General features: G+C 40.8%; 1 protein-coding gene across 1 annotated transcript; it reads left to right on the top strand.

Moving 5' to 3' along the window:
• The first annotated feature begins 3337 nt into the window (after positions 1-3337).
• Positions 3338-17426, top strand: gad2 (glutamate decarboxylase 2). The gene is made up of 16 exons (XM_064941643.1): positions 3338-3909; positions 4319-4381; positions 4540-4695; positions 5136-5369; positions 6313-6403; positions 7229-7341; positions 7855-7970; positions 8694-8773; positions 8890-8944; positions 9188-9304; positions 10124-10188; positions 10276-10354; positions 10658-10807; positions 11627-11734; positions 12786-12875; positions 16305-17426. Exons 1-16 carry the CDS (start codon positions 3831-3833, stop codon positions 16476-16478), a joined length of 1770 nt encoding a protein of 589 aa, XP_064797715.1. The 5' UTR covers positions 3338-3830; the 3' UTR covers positions 16479-17426.
• Positions 17427-20266: the final 2840 nt, after the last annotated feature.

Here is a 20266-nt window from a genome sequence, read left to right as displayed (position 1 = left end):
GAATCCTTACCACTGCTACACCTGGCTATCAGAGAAGACTTGTCTGGCACCGAAACAGTTCATTCAGCCTTATTTACTGCCTTTATAAAAAAAAGTTGACATGGCTGACTTGCTTCAACAAATGTGGTTTCTACTGGCAATTGAGATGTACATACTATGGCATAAGGGAACGATGAGCGGAAAAGAGGCAATCCGTAAATTTGATTGAGACATTAATGAGCGAGCTAAGATGAACGTAGACAATATAACTATTTGTTAAGCACTTTTGAAATGTACAGTGACAAAATTCAGAACATGGGTCGATCTTACAGTATTCTCCCTGTACACCAAGTCAGAACCGTAGGAAAAATAAAGGGGGGCATATAAGTAGACAATGAAAGCTCTTACAATATTCGATGATTAAATTTCTCAAATACAGGCTATAGGCTACATGTGCACCACCAAGTCAGAACAGTAAGCTAAATTATGAGTGGGGAAGGGACCCAATTATTAGGGTGAGACACATGGGCTACTAGCAGCTTACTACATAATATACACTTAGTATTACTTTCTTAGCTACAGTATACATATCTCCCTGGCAGATTACATAATTTCATGCAGCTGCATAAAAAGACATTTTTGGACTCATCTTGTTGTGCTGTGCTCACTTGAACAGGAAGGTGGTGTGGGGGTCCTTCTTGTGGGCAAATTTTGTCATAATTTTTTAAAATCAAAGTCTGGCATTCTCTGGATTTATAGTGCTTTTAAGGCAACTGGGAACTGTGAAAAATACAAGGTCGAATCATGGCGTCAGTGATCTTCAGGTCAGAGCTCTAGATAGTGGCATGTGTTCCCGGTTTGGAATTCCGAGTTGGATGACCGTTCAAAAATTATTTTCCCAGTCTGAGCTTGTTTTTTCGGAGTTCCCAGTTGTCTTGAACTCACTGAAATCTGAGATTTCCCAGTTCAGAGTTTCCAGTTGTTTTGAACGCGGCAGAAGTCATGCAGGATTGACAGTATGGCCAATGTATTCAACCTTTTCTGGCCCATGTTACATGTGAATGTTTATACTTTTAAGTTTGGAAAAGAGACCCTTAAACCCAGACTTGGACCACACACCCACGCCACTGAATAGCAGGCTAGTGATTGCTTTGCAACGCTTGCAGTTAGCCACTGATTCCTTCCAAGCCACTCATTGGTGAATTTGCGATTTCCAACTTGTTGTGTAATGTTTATGTCCAATGGCCGAAGAGCACAATACGCTTTATCTATAATTTCTCGTCATATGACAAGGACGGAAAAGGATTTGCCAGTAGATTGTCAACTTGATTCATGATGGTGACTGCTTGTCTAGCTGGCTAGCTAAGATTTTGAAAGTATGATGTTGACATGATCAGTCCAATCAAAGCTTTGGTACATATACCGTGAACCGATGTAATTGTATCTGTGGCCAATGACCTTGAGCCTTCTTGGATGGGTACTTCTACTGTAAATCTATGGCAGCACCTACGGGGCTTGAACTTTCTAGCTCTCCCTGTAGATTTTGCAGAGCCGAAGTGTCCCCATGAGTGACAGAACACTGAACTAATCATGGCACAGCTAGAGAGCATTTACCAACCCCTATGTTTTGTATGTTCTGCTGGCTGCCCCACCACCACCACAGAAAGCACTGAGCTCGGCTGTTACACCTGCATTTTGTAGCTGCCTTAGAAAGCAAAAAAAGAGACCATGTTAGTATGTGGCTTTATTAATTACATTTTTATTCTTTTTTTACATTGTTTGCAAAATGATATGTAATGCATATTAATGCCAAAATAACATGCAATACAGGCAAAACATTTTTTTTTTGCTAAACAGGTGGGGCTCAAAACAGGTGGGGCAGTCCTGAATGGGGTCGCCACTGACACCATGTGTTGCTTCAACACTTCTCAGGATGATGTGTTTCAATACTCCAGAAACTTTAAGGTTTTATCTCCTTGGTGTTGGTGGCAGCTCAGTTGCCACTCGTTTTGGTGTTACAAAGCACTTCATTTTAACAGTGGAGATTGTATTGCCTAATGTAGATTGAGAATGGCTTTCAACATTACTGTTGTGTTCAGGTATGCCTACATTCACTGTGACTTGTTTTGACTTTACACACTCTACTTCCCATGCTCAGGTTGAATAATGTGGAAATAATTTGAACGCTGTTTAATAAATTGTCCAAATATATTACCACTTACGTAAAAGCAAACCACGGAGCTGCAGTGTTATTCAACTTTCCTATGTATTTCCCTTATGTTAACTTAGCATTTTTTTTGTTGAGTGAATCCGTAACCTTTAAGTGTGACATTTAAAGCAGAAAAGCCCACGGGGTTTGTTACTGATTCACTTGTGATGTGTTCTCAGTGGTCACACTCGCAGCACAACTGATTGATGATCGCATCCAACAGAATGTAATCTGCCCCAAAACGAAACACATCCCTATTTCCCCAGATGACCTCATAGCTATGTTTCTTCTTTCTGTAGGCCTGTGCATAGCCGCAGGAAATAGGGATGCTGAAAAATCTGAATTACAAAAAAATATTAATACAAAAATATATATATATTATTATTGTTACGGTATTATTATTTTTTTTTTACAAAAGTAGTGCACTGGGGCTTTACTAGTCCTGTATTAGCAGACCGATATAGCCATCTGGGATCTGGATGCATGGCTTTTGGACAGCACTGACAGTCATGGTTTGAAGGGCTACATCTTTTGTCAAGTTAAAACGTCAGATTTGACTTTTCATAGCAAGTTAGGAGAACTTATGCAGCAGAATTAACGTAGCAGGTTAGGGGAATTAGGTTAAGTTTAGGAAAAGGGTTAGGGTTAGCTGAAATTCAAAACATTTCAACTTTTGACATTCATTTGACAAAGGCTGGGGCCCTTCTAGACATGACCGACGTAGAGCCAGGCACAATAAACGGACCGCGGATTTGTACGCCACTCTCCATGGAGCACTCGGTTTGAACTCTAGCGGAGCGAGAGGGACCCACGCGTTCCCACTCCACACCGCGTTACGTTTCCTTGACCGGAGGGGGGCAATGATATGAGGCGCCAAGGCATAAAAAAGTTTTGGATCAATGAATTATCAGGGCAGCCAAGCTGGAGTAAAACAGTTTAAATGAGACTGTTTCTGATGTTGAGTTCCACGCACACAGCAGGAGGGGGACAAAGATGTGTGGTCACGACTCATGACGCAAACCAGTTCGTCATGAACTGAATCACATTGGAATTTATTTAGTGACGTGAAACCAGGTTAACACTACCGTGGGACACGTTTGTTTTATTAAGTTGCTTAAACCATTAATATAGCAGACCTTGTGCTCTACTTTTCACCGCTGGATTATACTCTGCATAGTAGTGCTTATTCCTGAAAGTGGCCTTAGTGAAATCGCCTTTTTATCGCCTTTTTTCACAATACGGATATATTCATACTCTTACACTCTGCCATACTACATACCCTTGTATTTTACCCAGTGGTGAGAGATTGCGCTTTACACTGAATCGCGAGGGGCTCTGGGTAACTGTTACCGAATTCTCTGAGAAGACAATGCCTGGCATTCCATCTGTATACCTGTGGTCGCCTGCGTACAGAGAAGAGTCTCGGTGAAGAGAGCGCTACGTTTTGAGCACTTTTGCAGTTTCGTTTGTGTCTCTGTTGAATGCACAGTTTGATTTTGTGCAGCTGGGAGAGAGTCGACAGACAGCTTCAGCACCACGTCTCTGAACAGCTCCCGTTTCCCTTCGGCACATTTTCCCCCGGTTGAATGGGCGCTATTTGTCCGTCTTTCATATAGCTCTTAACTGCTGGCGACTGTTTGCGATGGCATCACACGGATTTTGGGGTCTTGGCGCGCCAGAGAATGCTGGTGATAATACCAGCAACCAAAGCCCCACTACGCGTGAGTATTATCGGCTTGAGCCCCTAAAGGGAAAATGAAATAACCTATTTGTTTGGATAAATCAACGTTTAACGCTTACAACCCCTAACTCGCATAAACAATGTATTCAGGCTACCAGGATAAATGTGGGTTAACAATGACCGGTAGAAGATGTCACATATTGTTTTTATGTCATGCATATAGCCCCTAGACAAAATGGGCTTAGTCAAGGTTAAGACGACTTAAAAAATGTTGATTATATAAATTGCTAGTAGCCCTATTATTGTGAATTTTGTAGCCAAATACAGCGTATTATGTTCATGTGAGGTTGTGTTCACCTTGTTTCAGCACGTTTTTTTTCTGAATATTTGTAAGTTACACAGCCTGAATATAGCCCCTTATTCATCCGTCTTTGACTTGCTCTCTCCAGCCAGGGCATGGTGCCAGGCGGCGGCCCAAAAACTACCTGGAGGCATTGGATCGAAACTGTGTGGTAGGTTGGTTCTGGAAAAGAAAAAAACAGCTACAATTTGCATATTAGCATAGCCTATATGAAGCAATATAACATTGTCGCAACATATTCATTGCTTATCGTGCATTGAATTGTTTCCTCCTTTTCTGATTTTTATGAACTGAAACAAACATTTAAAGCTCTACTCAGTGTTGCTGGAGAGGGCGAGAAAACATCCGAGCCGACATCTACCAAACTGGATGAGACAACGGTTGGGACCTGCGGATGCAACAAACCGTGCAATTGTCTAAAGGCGACTGAGGCGACGGTCGGTTTCTCAGATCTATATTCAACAGGTAGGCCTATAAACATGACAGGCCTATATTGATACGTTTTTCACATAAGAAATCGTGATATGAGCGACCTACCCGCATGATGCATCATTCATATGAAAAACAGAGTAACCTTCAACAAATTCAACGAGAAGCCCGTTTAAAACCCACGCAGGCATATTGACGTATAGACCTGTTATTTTGAACTGAAAAATGTGTTATGTTTTCTTATTTACATATAATTAATTTAGGTTAGTCATTATCACTTCGAAACAAATAATAAAATAGTCGATGGCCTTATGTATCTGGTGTAAATGTGTAGCCTATTATTTCCTAATAAGTCTACAGTTTATACGCATTTTCTCCTTACTTAAATCTAGGCCTCTCTGTCCTTCATGTTCAAGGTTAAAATGACACTTAAGAGTTCATATTCAAATTGCCTGCATTTTTACATTGATTCGCAGATCTACTACCCGCGTTGGATGGTGACTTGAAGACAATGACTTTTCTCCAAGAAGTTGTGGATATTTTGCTGGCATATATCACGGAATCGTTTGATAGGGAAACGAAAGTCATTGATTTCCACTATCCCAATGAATTGCTCCAGAGAAACAACTGGGAATTGCAGGATGAGCCAGAAACACTGGATGATATTTTGATAAGCTGTCGTGCAACTCTGAAATACGCTATCAAAACAGGTATTATAAGATATATATTTATTGCAACAAAATGCTAATGTCGCAGATTTTTTTACGGGAGGGAATGGACAATTCAAAATCAATATTGCCTGTCTGCCTGCTGTTTTACTCAGCCTATAGCTATCTATATGTTTTTTGTAAATTCGTTTTGGGTCAATATACACGAAATTAATTGCTAAATATTTTCTTCTGAAGAGTTGTTCCTGCGCATAAATTAGGCCTGGGGCTACCCAGACGAAAATGAAAGTACAGCAGGCAGATTGTTTAAAAAATATATATTAATAGATTGAGATTAAAATATAAACCAGGCCTATCCAGTGGCATATCCAAGAAAACAGACCTACATGTGTGTTTTCGTTACATGTTTTTATTTAGCAAATGACTGTAGATGGTATGTATAGATGGTGGAAATCTAATGTTTTTGAGATCATAATGTGTTGAATGGGTCATTTCCCCCCGTGCCGCACTATTCGGGATGAAGAAAGGCATAATATATGGAGCAAAATGGAAATGACATGATGTCCTTCCCCAAAATACAATTTCCAAACGAATTTGACAGTATCAATGCTAAAATCACTAACATGTTCCATATATGCCATGCTATTATCCTCACCATGTTCAATTTAAAAACTAAAACGAATACCCCTCAGGGCTGGTAAAATGTCAAAAAATACGGAAGCGTTTTGAAATCACCTTCTCTCTAAAATGTTCTAGCATGACCATACAAGCTTAATAGTTGTCACTCCAAGAACACACCACAACTGAATTCAACTATGAAGGAGCTACATACAGCCTTACATGCCAAGCTGTGCCAAGTGGCATAGACACCAGAATCACATAAAAAGCATAGTATGGAAAACAGAAATACAGGAAAATATGCCTGACATTTCCAAAAAGACCACAACAAAATTCTGTAATCTCACACAATTTCCTCTGCTTCTAGCCCACCCCAGATACTTCAATCAGCTCTCAACAGGATTAGATATGGTTGGTCTTGCAGCTGATTGGCTAACGTCCACCGCAAACACCAACATGTGAGTATGACTTTGCCTCATCATGATTCAAATGATAAAACACAATAACAATCATTTCCATTTCCGGTCCATCCATGGGCATTCTCTGCTGCGACCTCTCACACTGATAGTGGAGTCTCACTCAAACAGAGCATGTGAAAGGTTGAAAGGAAAGGCAGCACATAATTCAATCCCGTATTAATTTAACCCCACCCCTCGCCGCCTTCCCTCCTTCGCTATCCCCATGGCAATTCAAGAGGAGAAAATTTGCATTTTGGCTTGATTCAGGCTAATCGGAAGTTAATTTCTGGCTGAGTGGGGGGATGATATATACTGAGAGTCATGGCTCAGTGAAATAAGGGTTCTGCTAGCACAATTAAATGCACTGAATCCCCAAAATGAATACATTTGTAATCAATTTGGAGTCAGGCATGCTGCAGTGTAGCAAGCCGTTTGTATAATGCAGAGAATGTTGAACTGTTTTGTAATTTAGAGAAAAGAGTCATACATAGAGTAATGCATTTAACCGACATAACCTGCAATGACCTTTGTAAATTCCACTGTGTTTGTGGTTGAATTGCAACGTTGTACATTGACATCTCCTGCTATGTGCATTCCAATAAACCCAACGTTTTGCTTTGTCTGTCTTGACTTTGAAATACGTTGTCAGCTTCTATTGGCTATATAACCCCATCCCTCATGCTAAACCTGAGCCCATGATCACCTGTTTCTCAAGCCAAATCGGTTGTGAACCTCCAGAGGGGACAAAAGACAGATGCTAAATCATTTGTCTGTCATTACATATTTTGTGTAACTCAGTCATGTGATCTCTCTTGTGCAATCCAGGTTCACCTATGAGGTGGCTCCAGTGTTCGTGCTGCTGGAATACGTCACTTTGAAGAAAATGAGGGAGATCATTGGCTGGGAGGATGGCCGAGGGGATGGAATCTTCTCTCCCGGTGCGTAGGTGACGCCAATTATAACCACCCCATCAGATTCACAGAAAATTGGTTGGCCCATCTCCAGCTATGTGTAAATTAGCATATTGATGACAAAAATGGAACACTTTCCACAGTCAATTAGCATAAAACCACTTCCTCCCTTACAACATAACGGTTGCTTTCATTTTTCCTCTGGACTCTTGGTTGACATATAACAAAAGCAAAAATACATAGGAGGTTATAATAACAGAGGCAAACTGATGCTTTTTCACAATTACATCGACATGTAAATAAATATATGTTATCATCATTGAAACATTGTATTTTTTGATTATTTCCTCAAAACATTTAAGACAGATTCTCCCGAGACATGTATGTTACCAATACATAACCAATGAATTTACTTTTAGTCCTGTGTTATTGAATAGCCAAAACATTATCTTCATGTGAGTTTTGACATCTGATGGCTGTACCAAATGATCCTGACACAACACAAATGATTGAGTGGTGTGCGTCACCTCTCTCCCCTAGGTGGTGCCATTTCCAATATGTATGCCATGCTGCTGGCTCGCTTCAAGATGTTTCCTGAAGTGAAGGAGAAAGGAATGTCATCAGTCCCCAGACTGGCAGCCTTCACATCCGAGCATGTAGGCCTCCCTCCCCTTACTCCTATCTTTCATTTTCACTTTATTTAATTTGTTAATTCGTTAATTTATCGTTTTATACATTTCTTGCTTTGACTTCCTTTTTTTTGTGTGTGTTTATTTATTGTGCATTTCATTTAGCTGCTTCATAGTGATGTTATCCCAATGTCTTGGTGAGGGAGTATAATTTGTATGCTTTGTTCTTAGATTACGTCAAATTACAAGGATCCAGCGTTCACTACTTAAAGAGGGTAATGTTTGGCAAAGTGGGCGTCAGAATCCCAGTGAAATCCCTTTGGCATACTGCTGGGCCAGCTGTTCCATATAAAGCCAGGTCACATTTTCCATCACTGATGTATTCATGTTGTAGAAAAGGGACTGACATCACCTTCACATGCAGCCACAGCTAATGTGAGGCTGATTTGCTGACATTCTGCATGACAGTACAGCACACAGGGACACTTGCTGTTATCTCCTCTCCCCTGCAGTGGCCCAGGACATTTAAATCATTCGGGCAAACAACAGCTCAAATAGAACACTCCCAAAAGCCTTTGCTTTGCCTTGGACAGCAACATTCCAACATTACTACAGCTCATCTCTTTTTATTCTTTCCTTGGTCTTGAATTCCCTTTATAGCAGCATTCAATGAAATACATCAAACAGGAAATGTAATCAGGTCAAGAGAAGAGCTTGTGCGAGGGATTTCTCTACTTCTGTGTCTTTTAGAGTCATTTCTCAATCAAGAAAGGAGCAGCAGCCCTTGGCATTGGTACAGAGAGTGTCATCTGCATCAAAGCTGATGAGAGGTACTGTAGTGTTTTAACTATACAGTAGGCCTCAGGTGCAGAATAAAACAGAACATGTCATTTTGATGGCAAAAGCATTCAAGCAATGAAATCCTGTTTTTTTTCTTTCTTCACAGTGGTAAAATGATACCAGCTGACCTTGAAAGGAAAATACTGGAAGCCAAGCAGAAGGTAATTTCATACGCACATGACTCATCCATCCATATCCCTGTTGAAGAGCAATGGCTATTAAGTCATTTTTTTCCTTCATACTGTGCAACCATATGGAAATTTACCACAACGATGATCAGGAATGTGTTGTGCTATTATCTAGAATATATCATCGGTAATGTCATGTGTATAATGGGAAATAGTTATAATGTTGGTATGTGACACTGTACATGCGAATGATTTCTTTTCATGTTTTATGTTTAGGGATTTGTGCCATTCTTTGTGAGTGCGACGGCTGGCACCACAGTCTACGGAGCCTTTGACCCCCTCATTGCCATCTCAGATATTTGTAAGAAGTACCAAGTCTGGTTCCACGTGGATGTAAGTAGAAACACGTGTACTTTATCTCTACATGCTGATTTTGTACAGCTGACCGATAAGAATCGTCCCAACCGATATACAGAGCAAGACTCCTGTTATGGTGGCAAATTACATTAAGTTACACTATACAAGTGGCTATTACACACTCAAGTTACTTTAGGTGAATACCTTTGTTTGTTACCTCATCAGATGGTAAAGTCCATAGCATTTAGCTTTGGGTGTTTCAGGGACAGGGGCACACAGAGCTCACCAGTCAGAGTTTGATTCATGTAATATATCTGAGTCCCCTCTGCTGCTTTCAGCTGACCTAGATAGGAGACAGCTACTCAGCCAGTTTCCTCTGTAACACTGGAGATGAAGGAAACTGAAGCAGGGGCTGTAAATCATCCTTTCCCCTGACTTTCCCATCATGGCCTCTCTCACCGAAGGACTTTGTGTAATGGAGGTGATTGAGGCATGACATAGAGACACCTCTATTAAGACCAAGAAAGGAGATCCATCAGTGTCAAACTGCAGACATGCTAGATTTGTTTAGGGCCTTTTTACGTTGAATTCTTGCATTTTCAAACATAGAAATTTGAGGGTGAGGTTTAGGTTTAGGAGCTCCCTTTCCACAAACTATGAAATAGAGACGAGTCGTCAGTATTTGCAGGAAACTGTCAGCGGGGTCACTCCGGGAAGATGAACTGTATGTTATTACATATGGCTAGTTGAGTTCAGACATGCTGTGGTGTAATGGGGCTCTTCATGTTGAGACTCAGTCTCATGCTACAAAGTGTTCTGTAGTTTGGTCATCTCACTATCTCTCTCTCTACTCAGGGCGCGTGGGGAGGCAGTCTCATCATGTCCAGGATGCACAAGTGGAAGCTAGATGGAGTTGAGAGGTCCGTACTGAAATGTACTAAAATTATGAATTTTCATCTTTTAAATCAATATTCATAAAAAGTACTCATTGTTGTTTCAATTCACAGGGCCAATTCAGTGACATGGAACCCTCACAAGATGATGGCAGTCCCACTGCAGTGCTCAGCCCTGCTGGTCCGGGAGGAGGTAAGGGGTCAAAGTCCCCTTTACATATATTGTGGGTCAAGCCCTGAATGCTGATTGGCTGAAAGCCGTGGTATATCAGACCGTATACTATGGGTATGACAAAACATCTATTTGTACTACTAATTATGTTGGAAACAAGTTTATAATAGCAATAAGGCACCTCGGGGGTTTGTGGTATATGGCCAATACACTACGACTAAGAGCTGTGTCCTAACACTCAGAACAGCCCTTAGCCGTGGTATATTGGCCATATACCAAAACCCCCAGGCCTTATTGTTTAAGTGATTATTTTCTCTTCTCCAGGGGCTGATGCAAAACTGCAACCAGATGCACGCCTGCTACCTGTTCCAGCAGGACAAGCACTACGACCTGTCCTACGACACTGGGGACAAGGCCTTGCAGTGTGGACGTCATGTGGACATCTTCAAGCTCTGGCTCATGTGGAGAGCTAAGGTTGGTAGAGTACTGATTGCAAATGTAGTTTTCTTTCGATCATTTAGTTCAATAAAGATCCCCCTCTAGAGATTTTCATCATGCCTTGATTAATTGTAAAACAGATTGTTTTAAATAACATTTATATTGATATTTTTGGTTTTTAAAAACATATATATTATAGTTCTCTTTGCCAGGGACTATCTCATGTATATTTCAAAATAGATATTCCAAAAGCCTTTTACAGCCTAGTACAATGTACAGTGTATTGCTTTTTTGATTGCATTGTTGATGTCTGTTTGACTACATTGTGTGCAGTATGAATTCCAAACCTTTAGTAGCCTTCTGTTTCTTCAGTCAACAAATGGTCCTGTTAAGTATAATATAGTGAGCTTTGTGATGCTGGACTTCCCAGACAAATAGATTCCCACTCACCATGTGGCTGGGATGTAAAGCCTTCAAGTAGTTAGTTTGACCCCTGCAGCTTGACAGTTGAGGACTAGTGGGGTAATTGCTTATCACAGTGCTACAATGGGAACTGACATCAACCTGCATTGCAAAGACAGGGATGTGTGGAGGGAGTTGTTTTTGCTCGTGTTGCATTTGGACTATGGGTTTTAGTGTACCAAGTGTCTTCTTTAATTTGGACAAGACATTTATGAAACATTCTTGGAAAATGTCAATCACCACAGGAAAACAACATTATTTGTTCCTGCTATCACTTATTGGGACTTAAAAATATTAGCTATCGTTAGTATGATTTTAAAATAAGCTCTCTTTTTTTCACCTTTGTTGTTACCTTTACCGTGTTGTTGACAGCATTTTCCTCTTCACCAATAGGGCACCATCGGGTTCGAGGCTCAGATTGACAAGTGTCTGGAGCTTTCGGAGTACCTGTACAACAAGATCAAGGACAGGGAAGGATATGAGATGGTCTTCAATGGAAAGGTATGTTCATATTAAATGTGCTGTATGGTTAGACACTGAACGACATGAATGATAACACACACAAAAAAAAAATATATATATGTGATGATGTTGTGAATGGCTCAAATCTAATTGGAATGTATTTTATACTATAGAGTAGGGCTGAGCCATGCCATAAAGCCCTCAAAACTCAACCTTGAAGCCATTTCCACTGTGTGTGTTTTTTAATTGTTCACCTCTAATGACGGACGGATTTAGACCTGGGACACCAAGTGGTTGCAATGAATGATCAGGTAGAACAGAAAACCAGCAGGCTGCGGCCCTCGTAGGGTCAGAGTTGAATACCCCTGCGGTAGAGTATGGATACCCTGGCATTTAAATGACTTTTATTTAGCTATGCTTATAATTACAGCCATATAAAAGACAGAAACCACTATACCACAATAGAGTGACAGGCAGGAATAGTCCAAATCCCCTGGGCATTAGTCCAGGTGTTAACTTGGCTTGGTGGCCCAGAAAACCATAGCACCATATCAGTGCAGTCAGGGACTCAACACTGCTGCTAAATAAATGAGTCTGGTATGCATGGTCAGTCAACCGTTGGTAATGAATGCTTTACACCAGTGAGCAGACAGACATTTTTTCTCCCATCACATCTGGTACTAGGAGATCGACATGTGAGACACTCAGACATAGCTAGCGGGTCTATGAATGAGAGCCACTCTACCTGCTTACTATTCAGACCACTGCCAACGACAGCACCACCCGACACAGCAGAACTCACAGCAGAGTTCTTTTGTCAGGGTGTGAATTGCTCAGTATACACTGCGCTGACTTGATAAATTGACAGCCATGATTGCTTTGAGAGCTTTCTATTTTGTACAACCTGAGTGGATTCCAATATTCCATGGTTTCTCTAATGGATTTTTCTCCCGCCTGTCTTTCCAGCTCAATTTGTGTGCACCAGTGTGTGTGTGTGCGCGTGCGCGAGAGAGAGTGTGTGTGCGTCCATGTGTAAAGCATAATGATTGACTGATGAATCATTTCGTCTTCCCATCTTACATTGTCCCAGCCTCAACACACCAACGTGTGCTTCTGGTACCTCCCTCCTGGCATGCGGTACATGGAGGACAAAGAGGAGAAAAAGAAGCGCCTGCACAAGGTGAGCAGTAAGACATAAAGGACTAGTCACCCGAAACAAAATGGCAGTCCTCTGATGTAATTTGTAGAAAAGCCCCTGTGCCTAAAAATGGAAGGCATTTGGGAAGTCATTAAGCATGTAAATAGAGTTCAATTGCTCAACCTCGATAGCACAATTGGATTGAGAGAATCTTAAATGACAGACATGTTTCCATGGACTGTGGGAGGAGGGAGGGAGTGAACATGGGGGGGAGGGGCTACTGTCCATGAGTTCAATCATTGGCCGTGGGTTGTTACTGTGGCAGCCACTCAGCAGCAGGGGTCCTCTAATCTGCAATTAGGATGAACAGATGATGTGCGTGCCAGCCATATATAGAGACCTCTCTCTCTCTCTCAAACACACATGGGGCTCTATTAAATCTGATATACTTTAGCCGACATCCTCATAGCAGTTGTTTTGGCAGTGTCAGAGGTGGAACTGAGTTAGAGCTGTCAAATCCACAAGTGGCACTACACCTAAAGTGGACATTGCCATTGGCTGCAGGAATCCCATCCAGCCTTGTTTACAAATTCAAACTCTGGAATGTGAGATGTAATCTACACCTCGATTAGGCTGATAGAAATTCTCATTATTTTATTTAAGGATTTTTTACATTTTAGCATAATTATTTTTATATAGCCTTCACTTTCTCGCTCTGAACTTCTAAAGTGAGTGGGGCGGGTGTGGCTTCGTGACAATGATCGCAAGAGCAGCTGCTCACTGGTTTGAAGGCTCCAATGCAGTTCCACCTCTGACACCGCCGAAACATGCGCTATGGGGTGTCTGTTATCGCCCGGGTTAACGCTTGATCTGATTGAATCTATGCCATTGTCTCATTCACACATGCATGATAACATCCTGTTTAAAACAGTGTTGACATGCCCCATCTGTTATGGGTATAGATAATTAGCAGGACTGATATTCTGCGTTTTCCACAGACAGAGGTGATTGTCATAATGATGACCATTTAGCACAATTAGGGACTGTGCTGGAAGACATGAAATTCTGAATCCATGTTGACTAGCTTTTTTTCAACCACCAGTGTTTTTCAACAGTGCTTTGAAACAATTGGACACAAAATCCTTTGCCAAAGGACTGATTCAAGTGAGGCACAATTCAGAGTTGATTATTTATTGTTATTTGCAGGGTTGCCAATGACAACAGGACACCTGCAACAGATTTGTGTGGAATGACTGTAGTAATAATAATAATAAAAATAATAATAATATGACATTTGTAGAGTGCATTTCCCATGCTCAATGCGCATAAGGTAGAAAGCAAAAACAAAAAACAGCATCAATACATCAGTAAGGAGAAACAATGACCACAATACATCAAAACATGACCTGCTGATTGAACATATAGACTTAAAACAAATTAAGCGATCAAACATTAACAGCTAACTAGCATTTTGCATTATCATGAGGAAGTGGCTGGTGAAAACTCGACTGCTGATATGCAAAACCATTTTGGGACCGTATCAACAGTGAACTAACTGTTTTTTTTGTGGATTTTCCCTTTAAATGGAATATCCATTTTCCTTATTAAGCCTAAACTTGCAGAAGTTTCCAAAGTTCCATTCGCCTTGTGTAACTTAATACCCCAGATATATTCTAAGTCAATTGAAGATTACTGTGGACATGCAGGTGATTTGAATCTGTAAAGCACTGCTATCTGTAAAGCTCTAAGCTGAAAAGTTGAGCTTCACAAACTGTCACCCAGCATTACCTCTTGGTAGTACCTCCTTTCCCCTTTAAGCCAAATGTGAATTACAAAAATACTGTACACCCATGTAAAATAGCCTTTTATCCTTTGTATTTATCTTGAGCACTTCCCAAGCAGTCATACTGCTTGTGAAGGAGACGCGTTCTTTCCCCTAGAGATGAACGTACTTGGGCGCGAAAAGTGGGGGGGTGGCAGCATCATGTTGTGGGGGTGCTTTGCTGCAGGAGGGACTGGTGCACTTCACAAAATAGATGGCATCATGAGGGAGGAAAATTATGTGGATATATTGAAGCAACATCTCAAGACATCAGTTTCAGCTTGGTTGCAAATGGGTCTTCCAAATGGACAATGACCCCAAGCATACAGTGCCTTGCGAAAGTATTCGGCCCCCTTGAACTTTGCGACCTTTTGCCACATTTCAGGCTTCAAACATAAAGATATAATTTTGCACGCCCAATTTTTCAGTTTTTGATTTGTTAAAAAAGTTTGAAATATCCAATAAATGTCGTTCCACTTCATGATTGTGTCCCACTTGTTGTTGATTCTTCACAAAAAATACAGTTTTATATATTTATGTTTGAAGCCTGAAATGTGGCAAAATGGTTTAAGGACAACAAAGTCAAGGTATTGGAGTGGCCATTGCAAAGCCCTGACCTCAATCCTGTAGAAAATTTGTGGGCAGAACTGAAAAAGCGTGTGTGAGCAAGGAGGCCTACAAACCTGACTCAGTTACACCAGCTCTGTCAGGAGGAATGGGCCAAAATTCACCCAACTTATTGTGGGAAGCTTGTGGAAGGCTACCCAAAACATGTGACCCAAGACAAACAATTTAAAGGCTATGCTACCAAATACTAATTGAGTGTATGTAAACTTCTGACCTACAGGGAATTTGATAGAAGAAATAAAAGCTGAAATAAATAATTCTCTCTACTATTATTCTGACATTTCACATTCTTAAAATAAAGTGGTGATCCTGAATTTGTACTAGGATTAAATGTCAGGAATAGTGAAAAACTGAGTTTAAATGTAGTTGGCTAAGGTGTATGGAAACTTCTGACTTCAACTGTATATATATATATTTCAGGGGGTGCTGCAGCACCCTCAGCACCCCTACTTCCCACGTCTATGCCTGTGTCACTCTCACTATCTCCTCCAGAACATGTAATTGAATCTGCCTCTGCACATCAGAGAATGTAATCCACAAAGCCAGACAGACTGGACTGAACAACAAATAAATGACTTTTACCAAGTTGTATTGCAAGATAGCCTCTCAACATCACAGTTTCTGCTGAACTCTTCTGAACCTTGTTGGTGTTAGATTTATTTGTGTCACCCCAGCTGTCTGTAGCTGTCTTTTCGGCCTGTCCACTGAGTGAATGTAATTTGTGCATCTGTAGATACTATAGCTTGACTACAGGGATGTGTCGCACATTGAAAACACAAAGGTTTGATAAAGTGAACGGCATTTAATACTGGAAGTTTCCTTTTTTTGGGGAATAAAACGTCGATTCGTGTCCATTTGTTTGTCAAAGGAAATTGTCAATTCATCCAGGCTTCACAAAAAGGGGCTTGACATTTTTAAATAAATACATGTGACCTTGTTTTACAATAGTATTTCCTCGTAATAGTCGAAAAGCGCTTAACACTTTTTCTTTGTAACACAACTGTATGTGTCTTGTTGTCTAGGTGGCTCCAGTGATCAAGGCCAGGATGATGGAGTATGGGACAACCATGGTCAGCTACCAACCACAGGGGGACAAGGTCAACTTCTTCCGCATGGTCATCTCCAACCCCGCGGCCACCTTTGAGGACATCGACTTTCTTATCGAGGAAATCGAGCGGCTCGGTCAGGATCTATAAGACTTGTGTCACCCAAATATCCCTTTCCTTTTCCCTAAACGGATGAAATGTTTGTTGTGAATGTATTGGTAATCCATTTTTCTTTCTTCCAAAGTCATATATTATAACAAGGTATGTTTGAGAAGAAAAAAATAATCTATAGATATATCCATATTTATGTATCGCAGCTTTGTCGTGGACCTCCTTGGTCTGGGGTTCTGTAAAAGTTTTTCCTAGTGTAGAGTAGTGTAATTGATGTAACTTTATATGTATTTTTGTGATATGAAATGCTAGTGCAATAGGTTGATGAGGAAGAGTTTATTTTCTAATTGTTTTCTCATTTGCAAGGTACATTGGAAGTGCCAGATGTGGTTAAATTCCATTGTAAGCTACATTCTAGTCTCACTCATGTTTAAAAGAACACTTCCGACTTATCTCAACTCAGTCCACTGCCTTAACATTTGCATACTTCAAGCAGTGGTTTTGGTCAAATGTTGGTTGACTCACTTCTACTTGTATTAGAAGACAATGACAAAGTCTCCAAATCCAACACATCCCATAACTGTAGTATCTGAATTTAAACACATTTCCAAAGAATCTGAAGGATGAAAAGAGTCGTGCCTCATAGCAGTGAAGGAGAAAGACAATGTCAATCGACTAACACCAAGCAGCTCTAAGAGTAGCGCCACAGTAATGCTCTTCAAAGCAGCCATGTTTATGCTCAACAGCAAAAGCACTTTTCATTGGATGGCCTAATTTATTTAATGTCACTTTCAATTCTCTCTGGTGTGTAGTGGGTGCAAGATGATATCAACTCAGCAAAAAAAGAAACGTCCTCTCTCTTCAACTGCGTTTATTTTTAGCAAACTTAACATGTGTAAATATTTGCATGAACAGAACAAGATTCAACAACTGAGACATAAACTGATCAGGTTCCACAGACATGTGACTAACAGAAAGGGAATAATGTGTCCCTGAACAAGGGGGTGGGGGGGGGGGGTGGTTAAAATCAAAAGTAACAGTCAGTATCTGGTGGCCACCAGCTGCATTAAGTGCTACAGGGCATCTCCTCCTTGTGGACTGCACCAGATTTGCCAGTTTTTGCTGTGAGATGTTACCCTACTCTTCCACCAAGGCACCTGCAAGTTCCCGGACATTTCTGGGAGAAATGGCCCTCGCCCTCACCCTCCGATCCAACAGGTCCCAGATGTGCTCAATGGGATTGAGATCCGGGCTCTTCGCTGGCCATGGCAGAACACTGACATTCCTGCCTTGCTGGAAATCACTCACAGAACGAGCAGTATGGCTGGTGGCATTGTCATGCTGGAGGGTCATGTCAGGATGAGCCTGTAGGAAGGGTACCACACGGAGGATGTCTTCCCTGTAACGCACAGCGTTGAGATTGCCTGCAATGACAACAAGCTCAGTCCGATGATGCTGTGACACACCACCCCAGACCATGACGGACCCTCCACCTCCAAATTGATCCCGCTCCAGAGTATAGGCCTCTGTGTAACGCTCATTCTTTTGACGATAAACGTGAATCCGACCATCACCCCTGGTGAGACAAAACCACTACTTGTCAGTGAAAAGCACTTTTTCCCAGTCCTGTCTGGTCCAGCGACGGTGGGTTTGTGCCCATAGGCGATGTTGTTGCCGGTGATGTCTGGTGAGGACTTGGCTTACAACAGGCCTACAAGCCCTCAGTCCAGCCTCTCTCAGCCTATGACTTCTGCAGTCCTTATGCCTCCTTGCAGCATTCCTAAGGCACGTTCACGCAGATGAGCAGGGACCCTGGGCAGTAGAAAGGCCTCTTTAGTGTCCTAAGTTTTCATAACTGTGACCTTAATTGCCTACTGTCTGTAAGCTGTTAGTGTCTTAACAACCGTTCCACAGGTGCATGTTCATTAATTGTTTATGTTTCATTGAACAAGCATGGGAAACAGTGTTTAACCCCTTTACAATGAAGATCTGTGAAATTATTTGTATTTTTACGAATTATCTTTGAAAGACAGCGTCCTGAAAAAGGTACGTTTCTTTTTTTGCTGAGTTTAGGTGTGTGTGACCGAAACACATGACGGGGAGTAATTCAGGCCAAGTTGTATAGTCAGCCATGTTGTTTGTACCTCTCAGTAAATTGATATACACTGAATATACCAAACATTAGGAACACCTTCTTAATTTGGAGTTTTAACCTGTCTCCTCCCCTTCATCTACACAGATTGAAGTGGATTTATCAAGGGATCATAGCGTTCACCTGGTCAGTCTATGTCATGGAAAGATCAGGTATTCGTAATGTCTTGTACTCAGTGTAATTCTGTGGCAGTGTCACCTTCTTGGGATAGACATCAGACCTTTTAGAGCAGAGTCTTCATTGGAGAGAACCTGTATTTGGAGTGGAGTGAAGAGATTGGGTCAATATACTGCTTATTCATGGGGCCAATGAGCGATTAATTACATGTAGAAACTGATAGAATTTTGTTTTGAGTATAGGCACTTCACCAGGCTTGCAGTTATACTTGACATCACTTGCACAAAAGCATAGGGAAGAGAGGTGCCTCCCTTATCATTGTGGTTGAGGCATCTACAGTGTATTAATTCTCAAGCAATTACATATTTATCTGGCCAATAAACAAAGTTAACAAGCATCGTTTTGGTCAACTCAATAGTCTACAAAATTAGATGATCATATGCAAGTGTCAAAAAAATGTATAACTTGCAAAAACATTGTTAAAGGTTATGGACAATTGCATAGGTCAGCAGAGGGCAAGCCCTGCTTCACTATAAGCAGGGGTTTTGTAGCATTGTCATTAGAACACAAGTTAGAAAAGCACAATTTCCTCAACATGGTTTGTCAGTGTACAATCCCTTTTAATCATAGGTTGTAAATAGAATTTTTAGATACCATAACTGTAGTACATATCTATTTGTATGCATTTGTGTATACAAAAGGCATATAATCAGAGACTATTTATGAGGTAAAAGGATTCATATTTTCTCTATTGAAAAAACAGTATTTTCATCCCTGTTAGTTGATATTGCTTCTTCCTGTGTTTTTATGTCAAAATACTTGACTTGATTAGTGTATGATAGCTACTTCAAAGATAAATGTGTTCAGGGACTGGCTTTCAAAGGAAATTTTCCGAATTCATCTTGGAAACCATTTCAGATTACGACTATGGTACAGTGTAGATTTCAAATGAGTACGCGAAGCCATTTCTAAACTCAAGCCCTGTGGTTTTTGTGTACAAGTGATACAGTACTTGACAGTATGTGCCAATGTGTACTTTTGTGTGTTTGTAACTGTGTTGCCTTAGTATCAATCGCCAGTATTGTCTAGTTCTCCTCAAAGGGAAGATTGTGCACTTTAGACTAAACGCATAAAATGACTTAATAATGTGCAATGTCCAATGGTTGTTCATAGTTCGATGTTAAAAGACAACTGTCATTAGAAACTGTCATTAGTCTGAATGTTTGGCGACTTAAGGGTCTGTTGGAAGTACCGGGTTTGATTGGAAAATGCTTGCTTTTATTGTTCCGTTGTTTTGTAGTTGGAGTGATCTTTAGATATTATGAAGTCCATCAACTGTCTTCAACAATGGAAGTTTAAATATTTAAAAATAATACAAAAAATGCTGCATCCTTAAATCTATTTTCTGAAGTGATTCTATCTTTCCATGCCTTATCTAAATTGTCAAGCACACTGTGACACAAGCAACATTGGGTATTGAATCATAGAAACAAAAATAGGAATCTCACTGTGGTAGTCGGAAAGTCAGCCATTTTGTTTCTCTTGCTGCTGCTATTAG

This window comes from Oncorhynchus masou, chromosome 28, assembly GCF_036934945.1.
Source record: "Oncorhynchus masou masou isolate Uvic2021 chromosome 28, UVic_Omas_1.1, whole genome shotgun sequence".
Classification (NCBI taxonomy): Eukaryota; Metazoa; Chordata; class Actinopteri; order Salmoniformes; family Salmonidae; genus Oncorhynchus; species Oncorhynchus masou.
The sequence above is the reverse complement of the archived record's forward strand: the minus strand, read 5'-3'. Positions and strand labels throughout refer to the sequence as shown.

Bases quoted from the DNA above. Each gene is read 5' to 3' on its own strand.
- gad2 (XM_064941643.1), top strand. From the start codon at position 3,831: ATGGCATCACACGGATTTTGGGGTCTTGGCGCGCCAGAGAATGCTGGT. The intron at 11,735-12,785 runs GTATGTTCATAT...ACATTGTCCCAG, and splicing joins AGATGGTCTTCAATGGAAAG to CCTCAACACACCAACGTGTG. The intron at 12,876-16,304 runs GTGAGCAGTAAG...CTTGTTGTCTAG, and splicing joins AAAAGAAGCGCCTGCACAAG to GTGGCTCCAGTGATCAAGGC.